General features: G+C 46.3%; 1 protein-coding gene across 36 annotated transcripts in view; it reads left to right on the top strand.

The window, feature by feature from the left end:
- Cacna1c (calcium voltage-gated channel subunit alpha1 C) overlaps positions 1 to 22116 on the top strand; it is a 529265-nt gene that overhangs the window by 432413 nt on the left and 74736 nt on the right. For 10 of the 36 annotated variants that reach the window (XM_031383127.1, XM_031383134.1, XM_031383132.1 and 7 more), the window contains 11 exons: positions 279 to 486; positions 1295 to 1415; positions 3479 to 3593; positions 4260 to 4389; positions 4707 to 4776; positions 11368 to 11500; positions 11876 to 12005; positions 13169 to 13228; positions 13375 to 13434; positions 17171 to 17277; positions 19865 to 19952. In XM_031383127.1, the coding sequence (XP_031238987.1) occupies positions 279 to 486; positions 1295 to 1415; positions 3479 to 3593; positions 4260 to 4389; positions 4707 to 4776; positions 11368 to 11500; positions 11876 to 12005; positions 13169 to 13228; positions 13375 to 13434; positions 17171 to 17277; positions 19865 to 19952 (1222 nt within the window). The remainder of the gene's footprint in view (positions 1 to 278; positions 487 to 1294; positions 1416 to 3478; positions 3594 to 4259; positions 4390 to 4706; positions 4777 to 11367; positions 11501 to 11875; positions 12006 to 13168; positions 13229 to 13374; positions 13435 to 17170; positions 17278 to 19864; positions 19953 to 22116) is intronic. The other 26 variants (XM_031383154.1, XM_031383149.1, XM_031383147.1 and 23 more) reach the window with 5 other exon arrangements.

The raw sequence follows: 22116 nt of genomic DNA, 5'->3' as shown, positions 1-22116 counted from the left end.
GGGGGGGGGGAGCTAATGACTTGTCCAAGGGCATCAGCAGCTGGCAGAGTGAGTGGGGACGTCTGGTCCCTGAGCCCTGTCTCCTTATTATTGTAGCCTCTTAACTGATGCTAAACTTACTGCTCCGCACCCTGTGAGTCGCATTCACACCACTACCCAAGCCCAGAAATCGGAGCTATCAGGGACTGATAGCTTTGTGCTGGACCTGCAGGGCACACAGGTGAGGGGTGGTGGAGGATAGCCGAGGAGAAGCAGCTGAACTCCCTGTCTGTCCTCAGGTACTGGAACTCCTTGAGCAACCTTGTGGCATCCTTGCTGAACTCAGTGCGCTCCATCGCCTCCCTGCTGCTGCTCCTCTTCCTCTTCATCATCATCTTCTCCCTCCTGGGGATGCAGCTGTTTGGAGGCAAGTTCAACTTCGATGAGATGCAGACCCGCAGGAGCACGTTTGATAACTTCCCGCAGTCTCTCCTCACTGTGTTTCAGGTATGAGCTCTGCTGCCATTTTCACTGGGAGGGTTGATGAGTAGTGAAGTCGGAGGTGGGCAAGAAGCAGCCTTGAAAAGGTGGGGGTGGTGAGAGCAGTGCCTTTCACCAGGCATGACGCCAGTCTAGATCAGCCCTGGAGGGTGTCTCTGTCATGTCTTGTCTCTCAGCCCTCCATGAAGCTGTATAGGTGGACAGGCTAATGATAAAACAACGTAATTGATCCATTTACAAATGTTGTAATGCTTGGCCATGGCTCCCATCAGCCACATCCTCGCCGCAGGAAGAATTACGGCTGGTCCAAAGCCATACTTTCACAAATGCTTTGGCATATGATGGAGCTAGAATAGCATGTATTTGAGTTTGAAAGTATATTTATTTATAGATCAGAGGGAATAATGTTTATATATTGCTAAAACCTTGATGATGGTGCCAGATGATTCTGTTTAATAGACATAGATGTGGCCTGTCAGTGTCCTCAAGATCACAATCACCTGATACTGCCACCCAGGGAACTAATGATGGCCATCTCTTATACTCTATGTGAAGAGCAGTATTCTGTGTTGACCACAGAGCCTCCCTCTTGATTTGCTAGTGGCAATGTACTATGTCTGTGGGTAGGGGTTAACTTTCCCAGGCTTGTGGTTTCTAAGAATAATTGGGAGTCAGAACAAGGAAGAAATGAGGTTTGGGACATTTCTGTTAATACAGTGGGACAGGGCAGGGCAGAACAGGCAGGGCAGGGGAGTTTGGGGGTTTGCTGTTGGTCTAACGCTGTGTCCCTTATTGGTGGGAATGTGTCATTCAGATCCTGACCGGGGAGGACTGGAATTCGGTGATGTATGATGGGATCATGGCTTATGGCGGCCCCTCTTTTCCAGGGATGTTAGTCTGTATTTACTTCATCATCCTCTTCATCTGTGGAAATTGTATCCTTTGGTGCTGATGCTGCCCCAACCCTGCTGCCCCCACTCGGCCTTTAGCACAGGGCCATGCATGTGCTCCAAGGCCCTTGCTAGGGCTCTGTGCTATGGTTGCCCATCCATAGGCTAGCTGGGCAAGACAGCTCTTGGAACGAAGTGTGGCCTGGCCTAGAACCACTTGAGCCATGGTGTAGGTCTGGGTGCAGGCTGCAGCTGGGGCACAGGAGACAGTGCTCCACACAGTTCTGAACTGGGTCACCCCTCTCTAGGAAGTGTGTTCTGCTCACAGTCTAAGTGAATGAGGCCTCCAGGCATGTGGTCTGTGCAGCCTGGAGGGGTGTGCCCTGCTCATTCCAGAGCTTCTGAACCTACTCAGATCCACTGCATTGATCAGTTTCCTCGCTGTGAAGCTGTCCTTGGGGCTAAGGTCATAGGCAGAGCTGCACAAGTTACCAAGGGGACCTGATAGCTCCCTCCCTATCTGAGTCAGGGACAGGACCCCAGGGCCACCCCCACCCCCGAATTTCCTTCTCTCCCACTGTTTGAGCCTGTGAGAGTGGAGTCCAGAGCTGGGTGATAAAATAGAAATACTCCAGCCCAAAATTTGAGTTAAATTCTTAGTATCTGTACTTCAGAAATCAAGAGCACTATACCACCTCCAGACAAAATTGGCATTCTGTCATCTGGGGAACCTCTGGCACATCAAAGGCCTTCCTTCTCAGCATATCTACAGTGTAAGACAGGCAAGAGCATCCCTATCCCACAATGCAATATGGAATATCTGGACCCTTTTAAGTGCCTATAGGTTGCATTAGGTAGAAAATCACATGAGCATTTCATATACAACATTATTAGAGGTTTTTATACAGTAGATGGTATCAAAGTATGTGTAAAAGATATATATATACATATATATATACATATATGTGTGTGTATATATATGTATACACATACACACACACACATAAAGATGTGTTTTAGGCCCTGTCTTCGAGATAAATACCATCACGTATATTTCTAAATTTAAAAAATAAATTGAGCTTACTCCTGCTTCTCTACCTAGCTTCTCATTTTGTTCCCCCTCTCTCCCCATTCCCTTCCCCCTCTCTATGTGGTCATGACCATCCCCTACTTCTCTACTCTTGCCTTCTCTCTGCCTTTCTCTGACTCTGCTACCCTCTTAACTCCCCTCCCCATGCCCTAAATAAACTATTCTATACAAAAAATAAAATAAAATAAAATAAAAAATTGAAATCTGAACACTTCTTGCTCTAAGCATTCTGATAAGGCACTCTGAGCTTGCAACAGAAGGACAGGAAGTATTGCTTAAAGGGTCTCAGCGAGTTGGCTGGGAAAATGCACAATAGACCCCTCCTGTGTCCCCGGGTCAAGGGTCAAGGGTCAGTAGTCTTCTAGAACAAACCCCTCTTCTGTGACATTTTAGCTCTGTGTAGGAAGTGATGCAAATTTATGAATGCCCTGGGCTGGGTATGGGGTTTAATAACTTAAGACATTTTCATCTACCCCCTCTTTGTGGTTTCTCTGGCCCATAGTACTTCTGTTGGTGGAAAAGCAGGGCTTGTCAGGGTGGGGGAGACAGGCAGATGCCTGCCTAAGTGAAGAAGTCTCTAGTCTGGCCAGCTCTAGTCAGACTCTCTAGGGGTGTTTGTATACACAGGTTCACATTAAAAGCTGACAGAGGTTCTAAGCCATCTCTTTGGTGCCCTGTTAGGGTGAGTAGGTCTTATGAGCAATCTCCTAGAGATGGTACTGTTTGTGATGTCAGTTAGAACCAGCTGTTTCAGTGGTAAAATGAAATGATGAAATCTAGCAATGGAAGAGCAAGGCCAGGCTGATGCCTCAGACCTGCCCTGCTCCTATCCACAAAGCCAGTCTTCTCTCAACCACTTAGAAAGCTCCAAACAGTATGCAGGATGATTGGGAAAGAGGAGAAGTCAGTCTGTCTTGGGCAAATCTTACTTCTGCATGCGTATGCTCTCCCCATCCCTGATGGCCATCATTCTTCCCAAAAAACAAGGGTCATTTTCTTTAAGAGTGGACACAAACAGATATCCTACTGAATGTGTTCTTGGCCATTGCGGTGGACAACCTGGCTGATGCGGAGAGCCTGACCTCTGCCCAAAAGGAAGAGGAAGAAGAGAAGGAGAGAAAGAAGCTGGCCAGGTAACCCTCTAAGCTTAGAATGCCATCCCCACTGGTTTGAGAGAAAGCACTGGTGCCCATCTGATGGCCATCCTGGGCTAGAGTGAGGCTTCTACAGTAATGTGGCTTCTCCTAAAGCTCCTAGTCATTGCTTTGTGGTCTCTGAAAAGACGGTGTATTTCCCCCACTGGTCGCCATCCTTTGGGAAGAGAACCCATAAGAACACAAAGAGGAGAGAAGGAAAAGCCACCTTCGGAAGAAAACCCAACTCCAGCTCAGAAAACAATGCTTTCTCACTGTTTGGGTACCATTGGGGTCTTAGGAAGGCAATATAAGGCTCTACATCCCATCTCATAATTATCTAGCAAGGGCGGTCATATGCCATGCCTCCGCTGTACACTGAGCAGAGGTCCTCTAGGAGCCAATCATAACTGAGGCCCAGAATCCTCTGATTTAAAGGGGGAACAGCTAAGGCTCTGGATGAGGTCGGATGTGTGCCAGATAACCAGGGGGTGCCCCAGCCCTGTGCAGCTTACAGTGGAGCTGCAAGTGGGATGTGCCCTAGAGAAAAGGTAGTATGTAGACCCAGGGCTGATCTTGTGCCCCTAGAAGACCACAAAGCAGCTCCTATCTACACTGTCCACTATCATTCCAGTAAACATCCCTTTCTGGGTTTTTTTCCTGCTGACCGGCCAGGACTGCCAGCCCAGAAAAGAAACAGGAGGTGATGGAGAAGCCAGCAGTGGAGGAGAGCAAAGAGGAGAAAATCGAACTGAAGTCCATTACGGCAGATGGAGAATCCCCACCCACTACCAAGGTGAGGGGCTTCCTTAGGGCTCAGGGACCATCACTAAGTCAGGGAGGGTCTTCCTGTCCTTTACCTGAAGGAAAGGGAGAGAAGGAATGGGTGAGGGGAGTAGAGGGTGACAGGCAGAATTGAGAGAAAAGAACACACACACTGGTGAACCCTCAGCCTTTTCTGATGTTCTGAGGGTCGCTGCAAGGTACAGGGACAAAGATGTTTATTTTTTAGCTCAGCCCTGAACTATGATGTAATTCCAAGTTTCCTCTCAGCCCAAGATCCCCGGCACACATCTAATGGAACTCTTTCCTCTTCCTCCCTTGGTTGCCTAGATCAACATGGATGACCTCCAGCCCAGTGAAAATGAGGATAAGAGTCCCCACTCCAACCCAGACACTGCAGGTACTGACCCTGAGACTGGAAAGCCTATGAGTACAGACTCAGCTATCGGGGAGTGGCCGAGCACTGGGGTCCATGGGACTAGTTTCCTCTGCCAGCTCCTTCCCACTAAGCTTCTCACACCTGGACTTGAGTAATACCTGCTGCCAACTGAGGGAAATGTTCTTCCGGGTTTCTTCATTATAATATTAAGAGAGACAATACCATATTTGAAGAAGGGTTTTTAAATTACAATTACTTTGACTTATTCTTTTTTAAATTACTGCTTTATTGGTTTTCTTTAAGAGGGAGTTTAGCTCCCCCATCAATGGTAATTCAGTGCGTGCACCATGTGTAATTAGGGTAGCTAACATTTCCATCATGGCTAAACATATTTAAAATATTTATTAGCCTCTGATAATTGCACATCTTTTTGGAGCGCAGAGAGGTATACTTTTCCACGTATGACATACACTGATCAAATTAGGTAATTAGCATTTCTATATCCCTATTTTTGGAGACTTTGAGCATCTCTTATCTAGTTCTTCATAAACTGAAGACCAGGCTACTGTGAGCTGCAGGCTCATTCCCTTCCACCATGAGCAGCAGAACTTACTCCTTCCATGAGAGTGTGAGCATGAGCGTGATCTGCCCCTCAGCATTCCTCCACCCTAAAAGGGGCATGACATTTTCCACTTGTGTTCTCTTTTCACTCAAAAGAGAACATTTTGTTAAAAAATATTTTTTATGTGGATTAATGTTTTGCCTGCATGGATATCTATATACTGTGTGCATTCCCAGTGCTCACAAAAACCGAAAAAGGTATTGAATCCCCCTAGAACCAGAGTTATAAATGGTTGTAAGTCACCATGTGAATGTTGGGACTTAAACCCAGGTCCTCTTAGGTGTAGTACTCATAACCTCTCAGCCATCTTTTTCAGCCACAACCAAGGAAATTTTATGCCACTTCAAGTATACAAATGAAATATGTTCTAATAGCAATAAATTTCATAAAGAACTATCATAAAATAATTCTTCCGTATACATATAATTTGACCAGCTATTAAAGACTAATGCAAATTTTCATACTAATGAAATGGATAGGCTTATTTTATATAAAGAAACAAATTTGGCTGAATATTTGATGCTGCAGGACACAGAACATCTTCAATAGTTCTCATAATTGATCAATATTTTTATTTTAAATTGTCATTGATAATACTATCTCATATAAAACTTAGTATAAAACAATAGACCTATGCTTTGATCCCAAATATAGGGATAACAATAGATCCCAGATATAGGGATCGTTAGAAATGTCATCCTAATCCCAAACCAAAATTAATTTCAATTTTTTAATGACACTCAAGTCAGCAACTCTTACAGCAATTTTTAAAATCTAGCGTTCTAACACATGAGAATCCAAGGATAATTTGATTCATACACTAGAGGAATGATGATAGTGAAATTTTACCTGTTTCCCATAACTAAACCAGTATGATTTGAACTAAACCAGTATGATTTGGCCACCACAGATTCTGAATGTACTTTCCGATTAGCAATGGTTTTAAATCTGAATTGCAGTGTCTCAGGCATGACTTGCTGGCGTAGCATGGGGTGGTGGCGCTCACAGTGGAAGTGCATGCTGGGTGTTAGAACCTAGACTACAGTGAAGCTGTGTGACACATGAGCAAGTACTGCCAGAGCACCTCCAATTCCTCTCATGTCTCACCTTTGCTTTTGAATCCTATTCTGGCAACAGCACATTCATAAACCGTTCACTATGGGCAAAGTTTTTCTAACACCCCCCCCCCGTTCATTTATAAGACCCCTTATGGGGTCATGACCCACAGCTTAAGAAGCCGTGTGCCTACGCCACCGCTGTGTTCTAAGGTTTCATTACACCGTGTGTATTGCCATCACTGTCAACTTGCATATTTTATTACTATAGCATATGTTGCTGCATTATGCTCACCTAATAATAGTCAATCCAAAATCCATCTTGTCATTACCCAGGAGGCATTGCTCACTATGAGGACAGCTGCCATCACAGATGTCCCATTTGTGGTTCCATAAAATACTCTCGGGTCTTTCATTGCAAGAGGAACTCTTGCTGACTCCATGCTGTGCCTCTGTCTGATGCTTGACTGACAGGCTGTCTCCTTTCGGAGGGTTTTAAGGTTGGAGGTCCTGGCTCTCCCTCCACTGTATACATTCCCAGCTTCTGGAAGCCCTATCCTGGCATAAGCCTTAGGCTTGCTTCCTCGAGCTGCCAATCTGTCACAAACTCCAAGCTTGAAGTCAACTCGCAGCAAATGACTGTGGATTTGAATGACCTTTCTTCTCCAAACAGGTCAAGCTGTATTGGTCTGGTAACCCAGGGAGATGGCGAGGAGCCACGTTTGTTTTAAGCAAAGCTATATTTCCAGGTTGCTCTGCCTCCACTGGCTTCCTACTGGGTCTCAAAGGTTGATAGACCTCCTCCCTGGAAGCTCCCTTTCTGCTTCTCCCCTCAGGGGAAATGGGATTTGGTGTCTGTGGCTCACATATAACGAAGAGCAGAGTGTGTCCAGGGTTTGATGCCTTAAAACCCTCAAGGGTGTGTGTGGAAGGCTGCATAGATTATTAAAGACTTGCTAGAGACAATGACTCACTGTAATGGAAAGATTTCATCTATATCCCCAATAAACAATTTGTATTTTAAAATGTTTTTGAGATAATGGAGAGAAAATTGAATATGGGCTAGGAGCTAACTTATTTTAAGTAGATTTTGGTTAGTCGTGTTAGTATAATAATGTGGTGATTCTGTTTCTAAAATACTACAGTGTTTATGTCTAGAGTCTGAAGTGTTTAGAAGTTGCTTTAAAAACATTTCAGCAATCCCCTAAAGTGAGAGCAGAAAGGACAAGTAAAACTAGATCAGGCCCCAAGAAGGGCCCATCCCAAGCTGGTGTGGCCTGTAGGCTGCAGTCCTGTGTACACTGGGGGCGGGGGATCAATCAGACTGGAATCTTTTCACAGGCATTCCTAGCTGCAGCCAAGCTTGAAACCCCCACCACACAGTTCTGCACGTCAGAGGGATGGCAGAGCTCCTATGTTGGTGACAGTGATTTTTGAGCTGTGTTGTTCTAAGTTGAATAGAGTGTTGACAGTTGCCGTCAGTTTTCTTGGTCCTTGACACCCCTTTAATTTTTCTGATGGTCAGCTTCCTGTCACTGAAGAAATAAACTAGAGATAGTGGCTCTGTAAGGATGAAAGGCTGCCTCATTGTTCACAGAGTCAGAGGCCGGAGTCTGTGGTCATTTGAAGGGGAACATGGGCCTTGGGTTGTAGGTGGAAGGGGTCTGTGGTTATGTTGCTTACAAAAGTGTGGAAATTTAATCATTATCAAAACAAAGGTCTCCTGGCTGGAGGTGTGGCTCACCTGGTACAATGCTTGTCAGCCATCACAAAGCCCTGGGTTCTACCCACAGACCACATGAGCACCACATAAACAGGTGTGGTAAGATAGGACAGGGGATGTGTGTGGAGGTCACTGCTTGAAGCCGGAGCACTCAGGGTACTGAAGCCTGTGTTCTGGGAAAATATGATGGGCTTTTGTTTATTTGATTTTGGATGTTTGTTTGTTTGTTTTTTAAGTTGGCTAGAATTTTTGATGAGATCTTTGTTTATTGCTTTCTGCTTTTTGCTTGTGAGACAAGATCCCACTGCATAATTCTGACTGATCTGAAACTTACATTGTAGATCAGGCTGGTCTCAAACTCACAAAGAAATCCACGTGCCTCTGCCTCCTGACTACTAGGAGGTGTCTGGGTCTCTTTGGTTATTTGGTTAATTGGTTGGGTGGTTGATTGGGTGGGTGGTTGATTGCTTGGGTGGTTGATTGGTTGAGTGGTTGATTGGGTGGGTGGTTGATTGGTTGGTTGGTTGATTGGTTGGGTGGTTGATTGGGTGGGTGGTTGATTGGGTGGGTGGTTGATTGGGTGGGTGGTTGATTGGTTGGGTGGCTGATTGGGTGGGTGGTTGATTGGGTGGGTGGTTGATTGGGTGGGTGGTTGATTGGTTGAGTGGTTGGTTAGTTGGGTGGTCAATTGGTTGGATGGTTTGGGGGGGTGTTTTCTTGTTTTTTTCTCTTTCAGAATTTTTTTTTGTTTTTTAGTTTGAGGTATAATAATTTTATGAGGAATTTTTTTATTAAATTGATTCCTTAACAATTTCATCCATATATAATGCATTCTGGTTACTCTTGCTTCCTTCCCTCTTCGGTTGCCTCCCAGCCTTGTTAGTCCCCTCCCCTCTCCCCTGCAAGCCCCTTTCTCATATCCGTGTGTCTACACTGACATCCTTGTCAGCTCTGCAGAGAAGGCAGTGAAGGAATGCTCAAAGACAGAGAGCATTAGCCTAGCCCACAGCACATGGGACCAAAGAAATAACCACGCACTGGATGTCTTAAAATAAAGAAGTTCGTTCTCTCTCACTTAAAGTCTGACATCAGTTTTAATAAAGCCGTCCTCATTCTGCTGACGAATCCTTGCTTGCCTCTTCCTAACTCCTGTGGTAGCCAGAAGTACTCATCTAACAGACCAGCCATGCTAATTTCTGTCTCCGTTTTTTACTCACATGGCCTTCTAACTTGTGTGTGCTTTTAACTCTTCTTGTAGGAGTGACTACCGTTAGATGGATGGCCCGGCAGAGTCGGTCATAATTAACCGCATCTGCAAAGACACTGTTTCTAAGATCGTACTCTGGAATGCTGGGTGTGCTTGGAGTCACGAGTCACCTCACTGAAGTTGCTAGCCAGGAAATGATCGGGCTTGAGTAGATACTTTGATTCAGATCAGGGGAGGGATGAGACTGAGGAAGATGCTGATCACTAATTTCATATGCTCAGCATCTGTCCTGTGGGTAGAGATGCTAGTGTGAGAGATGACGCGTCCACAGCTCCAGCTGTATGCCAGACAGTGTTCTGAAATATCCTTGCACTTTTACTATGATCCCATCCTAGGCGAGCATAGGGAGACCAAATGCAAGAGCCGTATTCAGAAAGAAACAGGGCCATGATTTAGACAAAGGCATTTCTAGAGGAGCCATGTTTACTGCTGCCTTTCCCAGGCTGTGCATTCCAGGAACGATTGACCAGAGGCACACATAGTACCTTCTCCCATAGCCTGTGAGGCAGGAACTGTTTGACTCCAGTTTCCCAAAAGTCCACCACTGGCCAGAAGAGCGAAGGAGCCCATTCACTTGATGTCAGGGCGCAGCCTCGGGATCACAGCAGTCTTGCCATTGCCTGAGCTCTACTCTCCCTGCCTTGTTTTCTGAGAAGTCCTGGGGAAATACAGGGGGTATTGAAATATAACTTGTTAAGTTTGAAGAAGTGAATTTTAATTAAATTTGTTGCGTGACAATTTCATGCATGAATATAGTGTGTAGTGCATTCTGGTCACTCTTACCCCATCCCTACCTCTTCTGCCCCCTTCCATCCCTGTCATACACGCCCCCTTCCCTACATTCATGTCTTTTTGTTTGGTTCTGTGACTCACTGGGTTTAGTCAGAGCTGCCTATGTAGAGCTTGGTCAGAGCTGCCTGGATGAGTGTGGTATTAGAAGTAGGTATTGCAGCCTGGTGGGCTCTTCCATGGGAATACAGCTGAAGACAGTAACTGCCTCTACCCAGAATCCAATGAAGCCGGTAGATCAGCAGGGAGAGGTAGAGCCCTATGAGTCTCACCCTATCCATGATTGATTAATGATAGGCCCAGTCTTATGCAGACCAGATAAAGGCAACCTTGGCTGCTGTGTGTGGGATCCTGTTTGCACTGGCTGTCATACCCAGGAGATAACGTTCTGCAGCTCTTCTTCCTAACTTCAGGCTCACGGATTCCTTCCATCCCTTCTTTTGTCGTGTTCCCCGAGTCTTAAATATAAATGTCCTATTTAGGGCTGAGCGCATACAGAGGCTGAGCCTCTACATTTACCACCATTCATTGCAATTAAAAGATTCTCTGATTAATGGCTGAAAGTGACATTTGTTTATAGGCATAAAAATAAATATTTAGGAGGCAGTTGGTGGCCATGTCAATTTAGCTACAGGGCAATAGTAAGTTCCCTCATTTGATCAATGGGTGCTTCAAAAAAAAAAAAAAATAGAATTGTCCATGAGGTATTCCATGAGTAAGCTAAGCCATCCCCTTTACACACCTACAGCTAAGATGAATGAATAACTCCAGGCAATGCCTGGGCTTGCCCAGCCTGTTCTCTAGCACCTTTCAACCAGGGTAACCAATCGTCTGGGTTTTTGTTTTGTTTTGTTTTTCCCTCAGTACTAGGGGATTTCCAAGCATATGGGGTTTTCAGTTTTAAAACCCAGAACAGTTTGAACACATTGCTCATCCTGCATACAGCCCCTAGTACTATATACTTCCAGCAATGGGTGTCTGTAACAGAGGTGGCCTTGGATAGCCTCATGAGGAGGGGCAGAGCATCCGCCTGGATCAGCATCCTCTAGTTCAGAGGCACCCAGCGATGATGCATCCTCAGTAGGATGTGTCTGGGAGTGGGCGCAGAGGTGGGCGTGAGTGTGAGCTTGCTGAGAATGGAGCTTTTCTCTTATAGGGGAAGAGGATGAGGAGGAGCCAGAGATGCCTGTGGGGCCACGCCCCCGGCCCCTGTCTGAGCTGCACCTTAAGGAAAAGGCAGTTCCCATGCCAGAAGCCAGTGCATTTTTCATCTTCAGCCCAAACAACAGGTGTGTAAGGATGGCAGGGATGGGGTGGGGTGGGGAAGGGAGGGAGGAACTCTGTTTCTTCCTGGTCCCAAACCTAGTGCATCCCACCTACAGGAGAGGTCTGAGTGCTCCCAGCTTCCCACACCTTATGTGGACACAGAGTCCTGGAGTGTAAATCAAACGGTCTCCAGTTACTCCCCTCTCCAGGTCTGAGTGTATGAATTCCTACTTGGCCAGTGGTTGCCTCTCATACATCTGTTTACACTAGGACACCATAGGCTAAGCAGTACTGCAGTCATCCTGCTTGTGTATTAGGACCGAGGGGGGCCAGGCTCCTGAGGCCCGAGGGGTACTCATCTTTCCTGACGTGTTTCTCTCTCCCTCCTTCCCACGTAGGTTCCGCCTGCAGTGCCACCGCATCGTCAACGACACGATCTTCACCAACCTCATCCTCTTCTTCATCCTGCTCAGCAGCATCTCTCTGGCTGCTGAGGACCCCGTCCAGCACACCTCCTTCAGGAACCATGTATGCACTCCATTTTGTTCTGTGCACCCTGTCCTTCTGAGAGTGGAGCAGGCCCACAGCTTCTGCTGCTGCCTTTGTTGCTCAGTTAGGAGGCCTGTTGTGAACTTCATAACCCATATACAGTGATGATTCCCTTAAGAGATTAGGGCTTTGATAGAAAACCCAGCCTGGGATTTTTCACTAAGCAAGCGAGCATGTACCTAAATGCATCTGGCTAGTTGATAATGGACAGTGGTCAGGCATCTTGTTGCCTGTGGATGTTCCCCAGGAAGCTCAAGTTGCCTGTAAGTCAGCAATGAGGCCACTGGTTTCATGCCCTGCTTCCATTTCCTCTGACCAAGGAGTGTTGGCAATTAGGTGCCAATGGTACAGCTGACATTCTAAGAAAACCGTGATCATCTTTGATATCGGAAATCTGATTGGAGCTACCCAAGGCTCCGGTGATCAATATTAAATACTAAAATAAGAACTACTATGCCGCAAAAGCCCAAAGCTTTATTAAATCTCAGCCACATAGGCATGAGTAACAGAGCCACTGGTCCAAAGCCATGCTCATTAACAAAGCTCTCAGCTCTGGGATCCTGCCTCTTCCAGGCTGTCTTGCTGAGGTCAGCAGGAGTGAGCAGCCCTGGTCCATCTCCCAAGATGAAATCAAGTATCAATCAGCTTGTCCTCAATCTGGGCTGACCTGGAGGACTTCCTTCCTAGAGCCCAAGGCCATGACAGCAATGTAAATGTCCTCCTCTGACACAGGATGCCACACCATGTGCGCATTTGAGTGGCCCTGCAAAAACAAACCCATTCTCTGGTCTTTTGACCAACATCCCATGGTCCACTCTGGGTTTGCAAGTTAATTGGGTTGGTGAAGGAAGCATCCCAGTGGATGCTGCTTACACCCAGTTCCTGCTGAGGCTTGCCCTGGAAGCTCCCACACGGAGCCAGAGCCACCTGCGCTAGCCCTGAGTGGGAGCTAATGTGGAGAAGTCTTTCCTACCTGTCTCCTCACGTCTCTCCCTGTGCAAAGGCTCTGGTGGTGTGGTGGGGCAGGGATGCACCTTGTTTTGAAGTGCTTTTCCTTTTCTGGTGAACATCCACTGACCTCTCCCCCTGCCCTGCTTGTGTCCCACCCCGCCCTCCCCATCCTGTTCGTTTCTGTTTTGCAGATTCTGTTTTATTTTGACATTGTTTTTACCACCATTTTCACCATTGAAATTGCTCTAAAGGTAAAGCCCCGCCCCCTCTCTCTTCCTTCCTCTCTCTGCCAGTCCCAGCTCTCGGCCGGCCGCTGTCTGTCTTGTCGCTAACACATGCTCCTGTTGGTGTTGGGTGCACTCCCAGAGCCACTAATCCAATTCTGCTTATTTTTCAGATCCTAGGCAATGCAGACTATGTCTTCACTAGTATCTTTACATTAGAAATTATCCTTAAGGTAATGCTCCCCTGAGCCACGTGTCTCTGTCTCTCTGTGTCTCTGCTCTGTCTGGCTGACTCTTCTGTCTCCTGCTACACTTCATGCCACCACTTCGTCCCAGCTCCGATGCCAGGAGAAACCTACCCTACCACAGCGCTCCCTTCTGCTCACTTAGCAATGGTTCTAAGGCCTAGGAAAGTCACATGCTGGCTGTGTCACCGTGGGTGCTTTCCCATCCCTGGTTGAGCATGGTGGCTGCCAGTGGTGCTCAGTTCGCATGTACCGTCTACAGCCAGTCGGTGGCCGAGCCCTACTTGAAATTCTCTCTCCCTCCTCCTGCATAGAGGAAATGCCACACAAGCTCTAGAAAGGCAAAACCTCTGGAGCATGAAAGAGTCACTTTGGCCCCTCTCTTTGGAGGCTTATCATCAACACCTTCCTCCCAACCAAGGCAATCACAAGAGCTAAGCAGAAAGTTGGGGCCATGTAATAGTCATGGTGCACCTGAAGCAGCATTAGGAGCTCGCATCCCAACTGGATCATATAGCTGACAACTAGAAATTGTCTTTAACCCTTTGGTAACCTGCTGTTGCAATCCCCTGGTAACCTACAGTTCTGATGAGAGACCCTGTTGTGTATATGTCTGCACCTGTAACTCCATGCATGCCATTGGCGGTGTACCTGGGCTGTAGGACCTTGGGTAATGTTGGCTTCTCTCTGGGCAAGGTGGAGATTGTTCACCTTTGCACAGAACAGAAGGGTCATATAGTCTCTGAGCACAGGCTTAAGCATCTTCCAGGGACACTTGCCTGGGATGCCCTCTCCCAAGAAGCTCCGGCCTCTCTTTAGCTCATCCTTGAGGTAGATACAAGCTAATGTCCGCTGTGTGCACCAGTGCCAGCGACAGACCTTTCTTTCCCAGATGAAACCCTCATATCATACCCAGCCTTTTAGTGGGCTTGACATTTCTGCCTCATCCAGATACAACTTGAGTTGGGAGTTTCTGCATGCCTCCCAGGATGTCCTTAGACCTCCGAGGCTCCATTTGCTGACCCTTAGCTTCCCTTGTTCGCCAACTGTGTGGCTCAGACGTTGCTTTCCTGATCAGGGAGTGTAGATGGGGGACAGCGTCCCTTTCTGTGATGAGCTGCTTGGCTGTTGTACCCTAGACAACCCAGGTCGCATGCAGGTACTGAGAGATCTTTCCCAGGACACGAAAATCTCTGAGGCCCAGTTCTCAGGAGCCCATACCGAGCTTCACTTGAGGATTTCAATGGTGCTTTCTCCTTAGGATTGCCATGCAAGCAGAAGCTCTTCTCAAGCATTGCCATGGCAAGCCCTTTCCCAACTTCTTCCTTCTTCTGCTTCCAGTCTCTTTTGTGCTCACTGTGCTTCTGAACACCCCTCCCCGCACCCCCTCTGCTTCCCACACCTCCCACACCTGGGTTTGTCTGCCCAGCTGGGGGGCCCTGTATCATACCAAGGCACTAACTGTGATGGTGCCCAGAGCTTCATTTGCTCTAAAGGACCATTGAAGGGTCTGGGGCCATTTGTCTTTGAAAGGACAGGACGGGTAGGAACACACTAGCTAGTCCGAATAATGGAAAGGATTGTTCCATAGAAGGAAAGCAGACTCAGGACCAGCTGTGGAATGACCAAAGTGAGGAGAGGATTTCTCCCTAGAGGTATGCCTTGAGAGATGTGGCTGTCTTGGGTTGGATGGTAAGAGACATCTTCCCCTCTAGCTCAAAGAACTTGGAAGCTTGGTCTCCTAGCATACTTCCTTTCTCCACCTAGAGATGCTTAGTTTCAGGTCTTTCCTGAGAGAAGCTTTAAAGCTTTCAGGAAGCAAGGACTGATGGGTGACCATCAGTAGCACAAGGTAGAAGGCCACTTGTCCAGGTACCTGGACCTGGCGTTTTCTGGCACCATGAATCCACATAGACTTGAAAAAAAAAAATGTTGTCTCTTCCAAGTATCTCCTTGCCCTTTCTCAGAACCATTCTTACTCTGCTCTTGCCTGGGCACATGTCCATTGTTCTCACCCATCATTCTCATGCATTCTGAAGGGCCCCGGACAAAATAAGCCCAAAGTCAGGAGGCAGAAACTGTGCTATGAGCTATCCCCCTGTCTAAAACTTTCTGGTGAATATGAACTGGGGTCCAGGTCTTTACAGAGACATAGGGCAGTGAGCCCTCCGGATTGTAGCCTTTGGGAGAGATCTCCAACCATATTACCCTAGAACCTTTTATGTAACCTCCCCACTTCTAAAAACTGCTGCAGAGTACAGCTTCTCGGTCCCCTGTGATCTCCTGCTGCCGGAGATAAATGGAAGAATTAGGTCGCAAGAGCTATTTTTGCCAATTTCCCCATGTTGGCTTTTGTATTCGTCTTTGAGTGTCCCACCCTGGACATGCTCTGATTCCAAAGAAAAAAATCTGGACTCCAGATGACCAAGAAACTTCTCTTGGTCTCTCAACCATCAATTCCAATTTTTTTTTCTTAAGCAGATGTTTCATAATCTGTAGCTTTACACAGGCTCATCCTGGGTATGGTGAACCTTTACTTCAGTCAGAAAAGTGCAAATATACAGAATGCACAGCTTCTTTACAAGCAGTGTTATCATAGAAGGCGATATTAGCCAGATCCTGTAACAATAACCTTACACGGTCTTGCTTTGAACATTTTCAGAGAATCTTCCCTTTGCTTTGCTATCTGATCCCCACAAAAAAAAATGAAATATCACTCACACTTTATAGATAAGGACACAACTTCCTTTGTACAGGAGGAATATAGATTTCAAACCCGAGTTATAGCAAAGGAGAACGCATCTGTGGAGCATGCCGTGTGCGGAAACATGTCCTAAGTATTTTATATATAATTACTCTATTGATGCTCACAACCCATGGGACAAGTGGCACCATTATCTCGGTGTACAGATGAGGAAAATGAAAAGTTAAATTTTTTTTTTTTCGCGTGAAGTGCTTGAAATATAGTAGAGCTGGGATGTGAGTCCAGGTCATGTGACTTCAGAGCTCATACTTTACACCTCTGTGCCTCGCCCCTCAGAACATAGCTCCTCGTCTTTAAAAGACCCCAGATACAGTCTAGAAACCAGACTGTAGCACTTAGGTTGTGCAGTTGTCTGAGATCCTAAGCACTACCGAAACCAGGAGGCGGGGGCTAAGGACAGTCATTAGTAGAGCTCACTAGACTCTAAGGAGAGCTGACCAACATGCAGAAGACAGATTTTCTAGAGTGGTGAAGCCAGCTAAGTCCTGGATAAATCAAGATGTTGGACACCTATCTGGGCATGTCTCACCCTTCCTTCCCTTGATGCCTACTGTCTCCGCTGGCCCTGAGGGTAAAATGTGGAAAGGAAGTTAGGAGGTGTGCACATAGTGGAAACATAACCTATGAAGAGGCAACCAAGAAAGGCCCCAAGGGCTGGAGCCATTTTGGCCTAGGTGTGAAGGACGGTGGAATGTGACAGAAGCAGGAGGGTGCCAAACTGAAAGGGCTTTGGGCTGAAGGACCTGACACTTGGCCGGAGCTGGGGAAGTTCTTTGGTGGTTGAATGAATGGCTACGGGGTTTCTTGGCAGTGTGTCTCCTTCAGTCCTTCCTGCTGTCCCTGTGCAGTGCTTGGGCTCCTCCCTGGGGATGCTGACACTGTAGGCAGGAAGCATGGTGTCTGAATGTCCTCTTCGAAGCTTGGGCAGCTCACTCATTCATGTTCTCTGCCTCCCTGCAGATGACTGCTTATGGGGCTTTCCTGCACAAGGGCTCTTTCTGCCGAAATTACTTCAATATCCTGGACCTGTTGGTGGTTAGCGTGTCCCTCATCTCCTTTGGCATCCAGTGAGTCCCTCCACCCAAGATGGAGCAAGCGGCTAGGAATGGGTGTCAATGAAGTCAGCAAAGTCCATGGGGGGGCTGGAGGGGTGCTTCTTCCTGTGACTATGATTGGAATGGGGTGGGGCCTAAAATAGCCCACGATGTTTATTTGATTCTTCCTTCTCTTCCTCCTCCTCCTCTTCCTCTCCTTCTTCCCGCTCTCCCTCTTCTCATTTCTTCTCCTCTCCTTCCTCCTCCTCCTTTCCTTGTGGTACTTGGGATTGAACACAGGGTCTGACTTGCTAGGCAAGTGCTCTGCAATAAAACAGCAACAACAGCCCTTTTTACTTTTATTCGGCATAAGTCACACTAAGTTGAACTTAGGATTTGCCTGCTTTAGCCTCCCGCATAGCTAGGTTTATAGGCCTGCACCACCAGGTCTTATTTAATTTCTTTTATCTGTCTCTTCAATGATCTAACACTTGGGATATATTGATCCACACGAATTTGTTTAAATGTCTAAAGTTTTATCATAGCAGGGACAGGCCCCATTATAAAAAGACAGATAGCTGGATTCCCTTTCTCTGTCTGAGTCTCTCACACTGTGCTTAAGCCCTGAGGCTGCCCTGCAGCTGTCCGAACCTGCCATTGCTATGACGACCCTGACCTAGCTCAGCCTCTTTCCATGATTCCCTCCTCTGTCCTTGATCAAAGCACACACACGCGAGCACATACACACACACACACACAGAGAGAGAACTGGGTAGTGTACACACTTGTGTTATAGAAAGAAAAGGGAGAAGAGAGAGATTGAGAGGGAGGGGTTGAGGAATACTGATTCTTAATCTTAGCTGCACAGAGGAACCTGCTGGGTGAGTTAAAAAGAATCTACCCGGAGAGATTTTGATGAACTGGTACAAGGCATGAGCTCTAAAACCATCTAGCCCAATTCCCTCTAAGGTCAAGTGCCAAACCTTGCTCAGGCTTGAAAGAAACTTGACTCTGAGTTTCTGTCTATTCCAACAGCCGTGCTTATTAATCGTATATATTATACATATATATTCTTCCATGGTATACACACACACACACATACATACCTATAAGGTAGTCAAAGAAAATGCTATTATAAAATGGTAGTATAAAATTTGGTGTTCAAGAAATTAGAAGATTTGTCCAAGGTTATATATACCAAACAGAGAAAGGCTTATATCCCTAGCACCTTGGGTCTTCCTTCCCAGGGTTGGTTCGCAGTTAGCCTCCATGGTAAAATGGGGGAGAGTGAAATTGGGGGCCTATTCTTTGATCATCAGTTATACTACCCAAAATTTCCCTGGGAGCCTAGACATCTAGATTCCCATCCCAGAGCCACCAAAAGTCACCGAGTCACTTTGAACCAAACCTCCCTCTTGGTTGTTTGATTCTTGTTCTGTTTTTTCCATCTGTCTCTTAAGTCCCTTCCATTGTGATTCAGTGCAAACTGTCTGCCTCCTGGGGATGCTTTGGCAACAGTGATAGATAAGAATGTCCTTTGTGTCTTTGGAAATAAAGATCCATGATCCAGAGGAATTGGATTTCTGTACTAGCTCCCTCTTGACCCGGGAAGAATAAAATCAGCACTTGCTTGCCTGTCTGACTTTTTTGGTCCCAGGCAAGTTTGAGACCTCTTGTCAAGTGCTGGAGAAGATACTGTAATTAGCACATCGGGTCAGAGAACACTGCAGAGGCCTCTCAACCATTGAGTGTGGTTAGTGAGCTCGGCTTGGGTGGGAAGAAAGAAGCCATAGACTAAGGCTCCCAGATGTTCTGCTCTGACCTTGGCATTCCATATTTCTCGGGACACCACTGTTTCTTAGAAGCCTGAACACGTCCTGATAGAATGTATATACCATAGTGGGCAATGGCCGGGGTATTGTATTTGGAAATATTCCAGAATTCCTTGCACATACCTACCAGCTTGAACCACAAGGCCTGGAGTTTCACCATTGTTCATTTGGTATGTAGTGCTGTGAGGATGGTGGGACAGGATGGCAGACACACCATTTTACTTAGTGCTTTCACAGTATGTGGCCAGACCCTCCTCTCTCCATACATCCTCCTTCGCCCTGGAAACAATCCTAATTACTGTCCCATTTTCCAGATGAAAAATTAGGGCACAGGAAATTAGGAACTGTGTCCTGAGTGGTTCGGTCGGCAGGTGAGAACAATGGGGACTGAATTCAGGTCTGCCTTGTTTTTCTTGTCCTTTTTTGACACTGTAGATACATGTTAAGTCACGTTATATTGCTAATGACTTGGGTTTTGTGCCTCATCCCTATCTACCCTGTTGTTGGCAACCAAAAGAAGGCCTCAAGCGTGCAGGCTGCCTGAGCTGTATCCCCACTTCTCCTTTTGTGGCTTTACAATCAGGACTGTCCCAGGGTCACAAAGAGACCCCTAATTCTTAGCAGTGAGGGCTAGAATTTCTCAGTCCCTGAGGCAGATTCTGCATTTTTTTTTTTTTTTTTTTTTTTTTTTTTTTTTTAGTCTAAGATATCTGGATAACATCTCCACATGTCATTCTCTGCTCTAACCCAGGTATGGGAACTTACCACCTGCCCTGTTTCTCTCCCAGGTCCAGTGCAATCAACGTTGTGAAGATTTTACGAGTGCTGCGAGTCCTCAGGCCCCTGAGGGCCATCAACAGGGCCAAGGGGCTAAAGGTGAACTAAGAGGGTCTAGGTGGGCAGCCATCAATACAATAAACATTAGCTATCCCTCTGCCTGGTGGAAACTGAGGTGAAGGATATAGGATGGAGAGATAAGTGTCTACACGTTAGAGTCACAGTCTTAAGCAAACTATTTCAATGGTAACACCACACAAATGCATAGCACCTTGGGTGACAAGTCAGTGCACCTGACTTTGTGTACCCGACTCTTGGCAAGATGGACACTGAGACTGGGGTCCCAGAAGCACTAATTTGCATCAAGATGGCATACACAAAGGGTTTTATTGACTTGATACAGACAGAAAGGGGCCAAGACGCTAGGAAGTGGTTAGCCCTATCTTGCCAGGGTCTAGAGTTTATATAGCATTCAGTGGTTCTTCCTAGGAGGCGTCTGCAGCATGGCTAAGGGGCTGACTCCAAGGAGTGGCCTTCCGGGCAATTGAATTTCCTTCATTTGTTCTTTAACCTGAGTGAGCATACAGATGCCACAGAACATACACAGTCCTCTTGCACTTAGGTTACATTCACATAGGTAGGACTAAGGGCAAAGGAGGAGCTATTTTTTTTGAGTTAACCAACATATTATTTGGTCTTTTAATCCTTTATCAAGGAAAGAAAGAAAGGAAGGAAGGAAGAAAGAAAGGAAGAAAGAAAGAAAGGCAGAAAAAGAAAGACAAACAAACAAACAAAAACTCACAAATTTTCCCTGAAGGAGACTAAGGGATAGTTTATTTTTGAAGCCAAATATGAGTGATTGCAACTTAGGTATTCCAAATACCATGTTTTTGTTGTTGTTTAATTACTTATTCATTTATTATTTTAGTTGGCTCACAGCATAGCGGGTTTTTCTCCCTGTAGAATTTGTGTACTTCATCCTGATGGACTATCTCCTGGCTCCTCACTTCTCCCAGCATCCCTGCCCCCTCCCTGTTGTGGCTTTTGGTCCCTGTATTCCCTCTCCCATTTTCCTGTCTCCTGTGCTCTGCTGTCCTCACCAGCTCTTTCCTGGAAGCCTCTGTCTTCCCATCTTGTTGTCTCCTCTCCTGCTTCCTGGAGATTAGCCACATTTGCTCTCACCTAAATACACACACTTAATTAAAAGCCAGGGTACAAATGAGAGAACTTGCAATTATTGTCCTTGTGTGCCTGGGTCACCTTGCATAATAGAGTGTTCTCCAGTTCCATTCATTTTCCTATAAAGTTCATTAACATTTCTTTATGACAAAAAAAAAAACTCCACTGTTGTATGTACCACATTTTTATTATCCACTCATCTGCAAAGTCCATGTCTTCATGGGCAACCAATTGTTTTCTTCTGAAAATTCTATATATTTCTAAAATGTATCTCAGCCCTATCTCTCCCCACTCCTTTCCTTCAAGTCTTCCTACCCCCTACGCACCACCCCCATCAGCATCTCCCATCTTCAGGTCTTCCTACCCCCTAAGCATCTCCCATCTTCAGGTCTTCCTACCCCCTACGCACCCACCCCCATCAGCATCTCCCATCTTCCTCCCAACTTCTTCTTCTTCTTCTCAGAAGCCATCAGGTGCCATTAGCTCCTCAGGAAGAGTCATGTATCAGGAGTCCCTCCCCACCATGATAGAATTGTTAACTCTTTTGATAAAATTAATGGGATTCATAAGACCTCTTCATATATCCTTAATTTTGGTTAAACCACTCACTGTATCTGATTTTTACACCCACCATACCCCATCTCCATGCAAATCTTTAGCTCTCGGTATCCTCCATGACCCCATTCCTTCATATGTGTTCTTCTCTCCCATTTTCTTATAATGTTTGCTTTGGTTGCATGGGCAGAGTTCCCATGTGACTTCTTCGTGCACACTTCATGCTTCACCCTTTCCCCTCCCCTTGTTTCCGCAGCCCCATCACTTAGATACCTGCTTAAGCATTTCTGCCCCAGGATCCCTGACCTCTACTTTCATCTAACCTCCTATAATCGATTTCCTCTTCCTAAGTGTGTTCCCTTCCACTTGCCTGTTGCTAGTTCCTAGACTTCCACATCTATTGCAGGATAAATACACAAGGCAGGAGAGCTAGCAACCAACGTATAAGAGAAAACATGCAATATTTGTCCTTCTGAGTTGTAGCTACTTCATTTAATATAGTACTCTCCAGATCCACCCATTTTTCTAC

The sequence above is a fragment of the Mastomys coucha genome, unplaced genomic scaffold (assembly GCF_008632895.1).
Source record: "Mastomys coucha isolate ucsf_1 unplaced genomic scaffold, UCSF_Mcou_1 pScaffold20, whole genome shotgun sequence".
In the NCBI taxonomy this organism is placed as follows: domain Eukaryota; kingdom Metazoa; phylum Chordata; class Mammalia; order Rodentia; family Muridae; genus Mastomys; species Mastomys coucha.
This window is presented reverse-complemented; position numbering and strand designations above follow the sequence as displayed.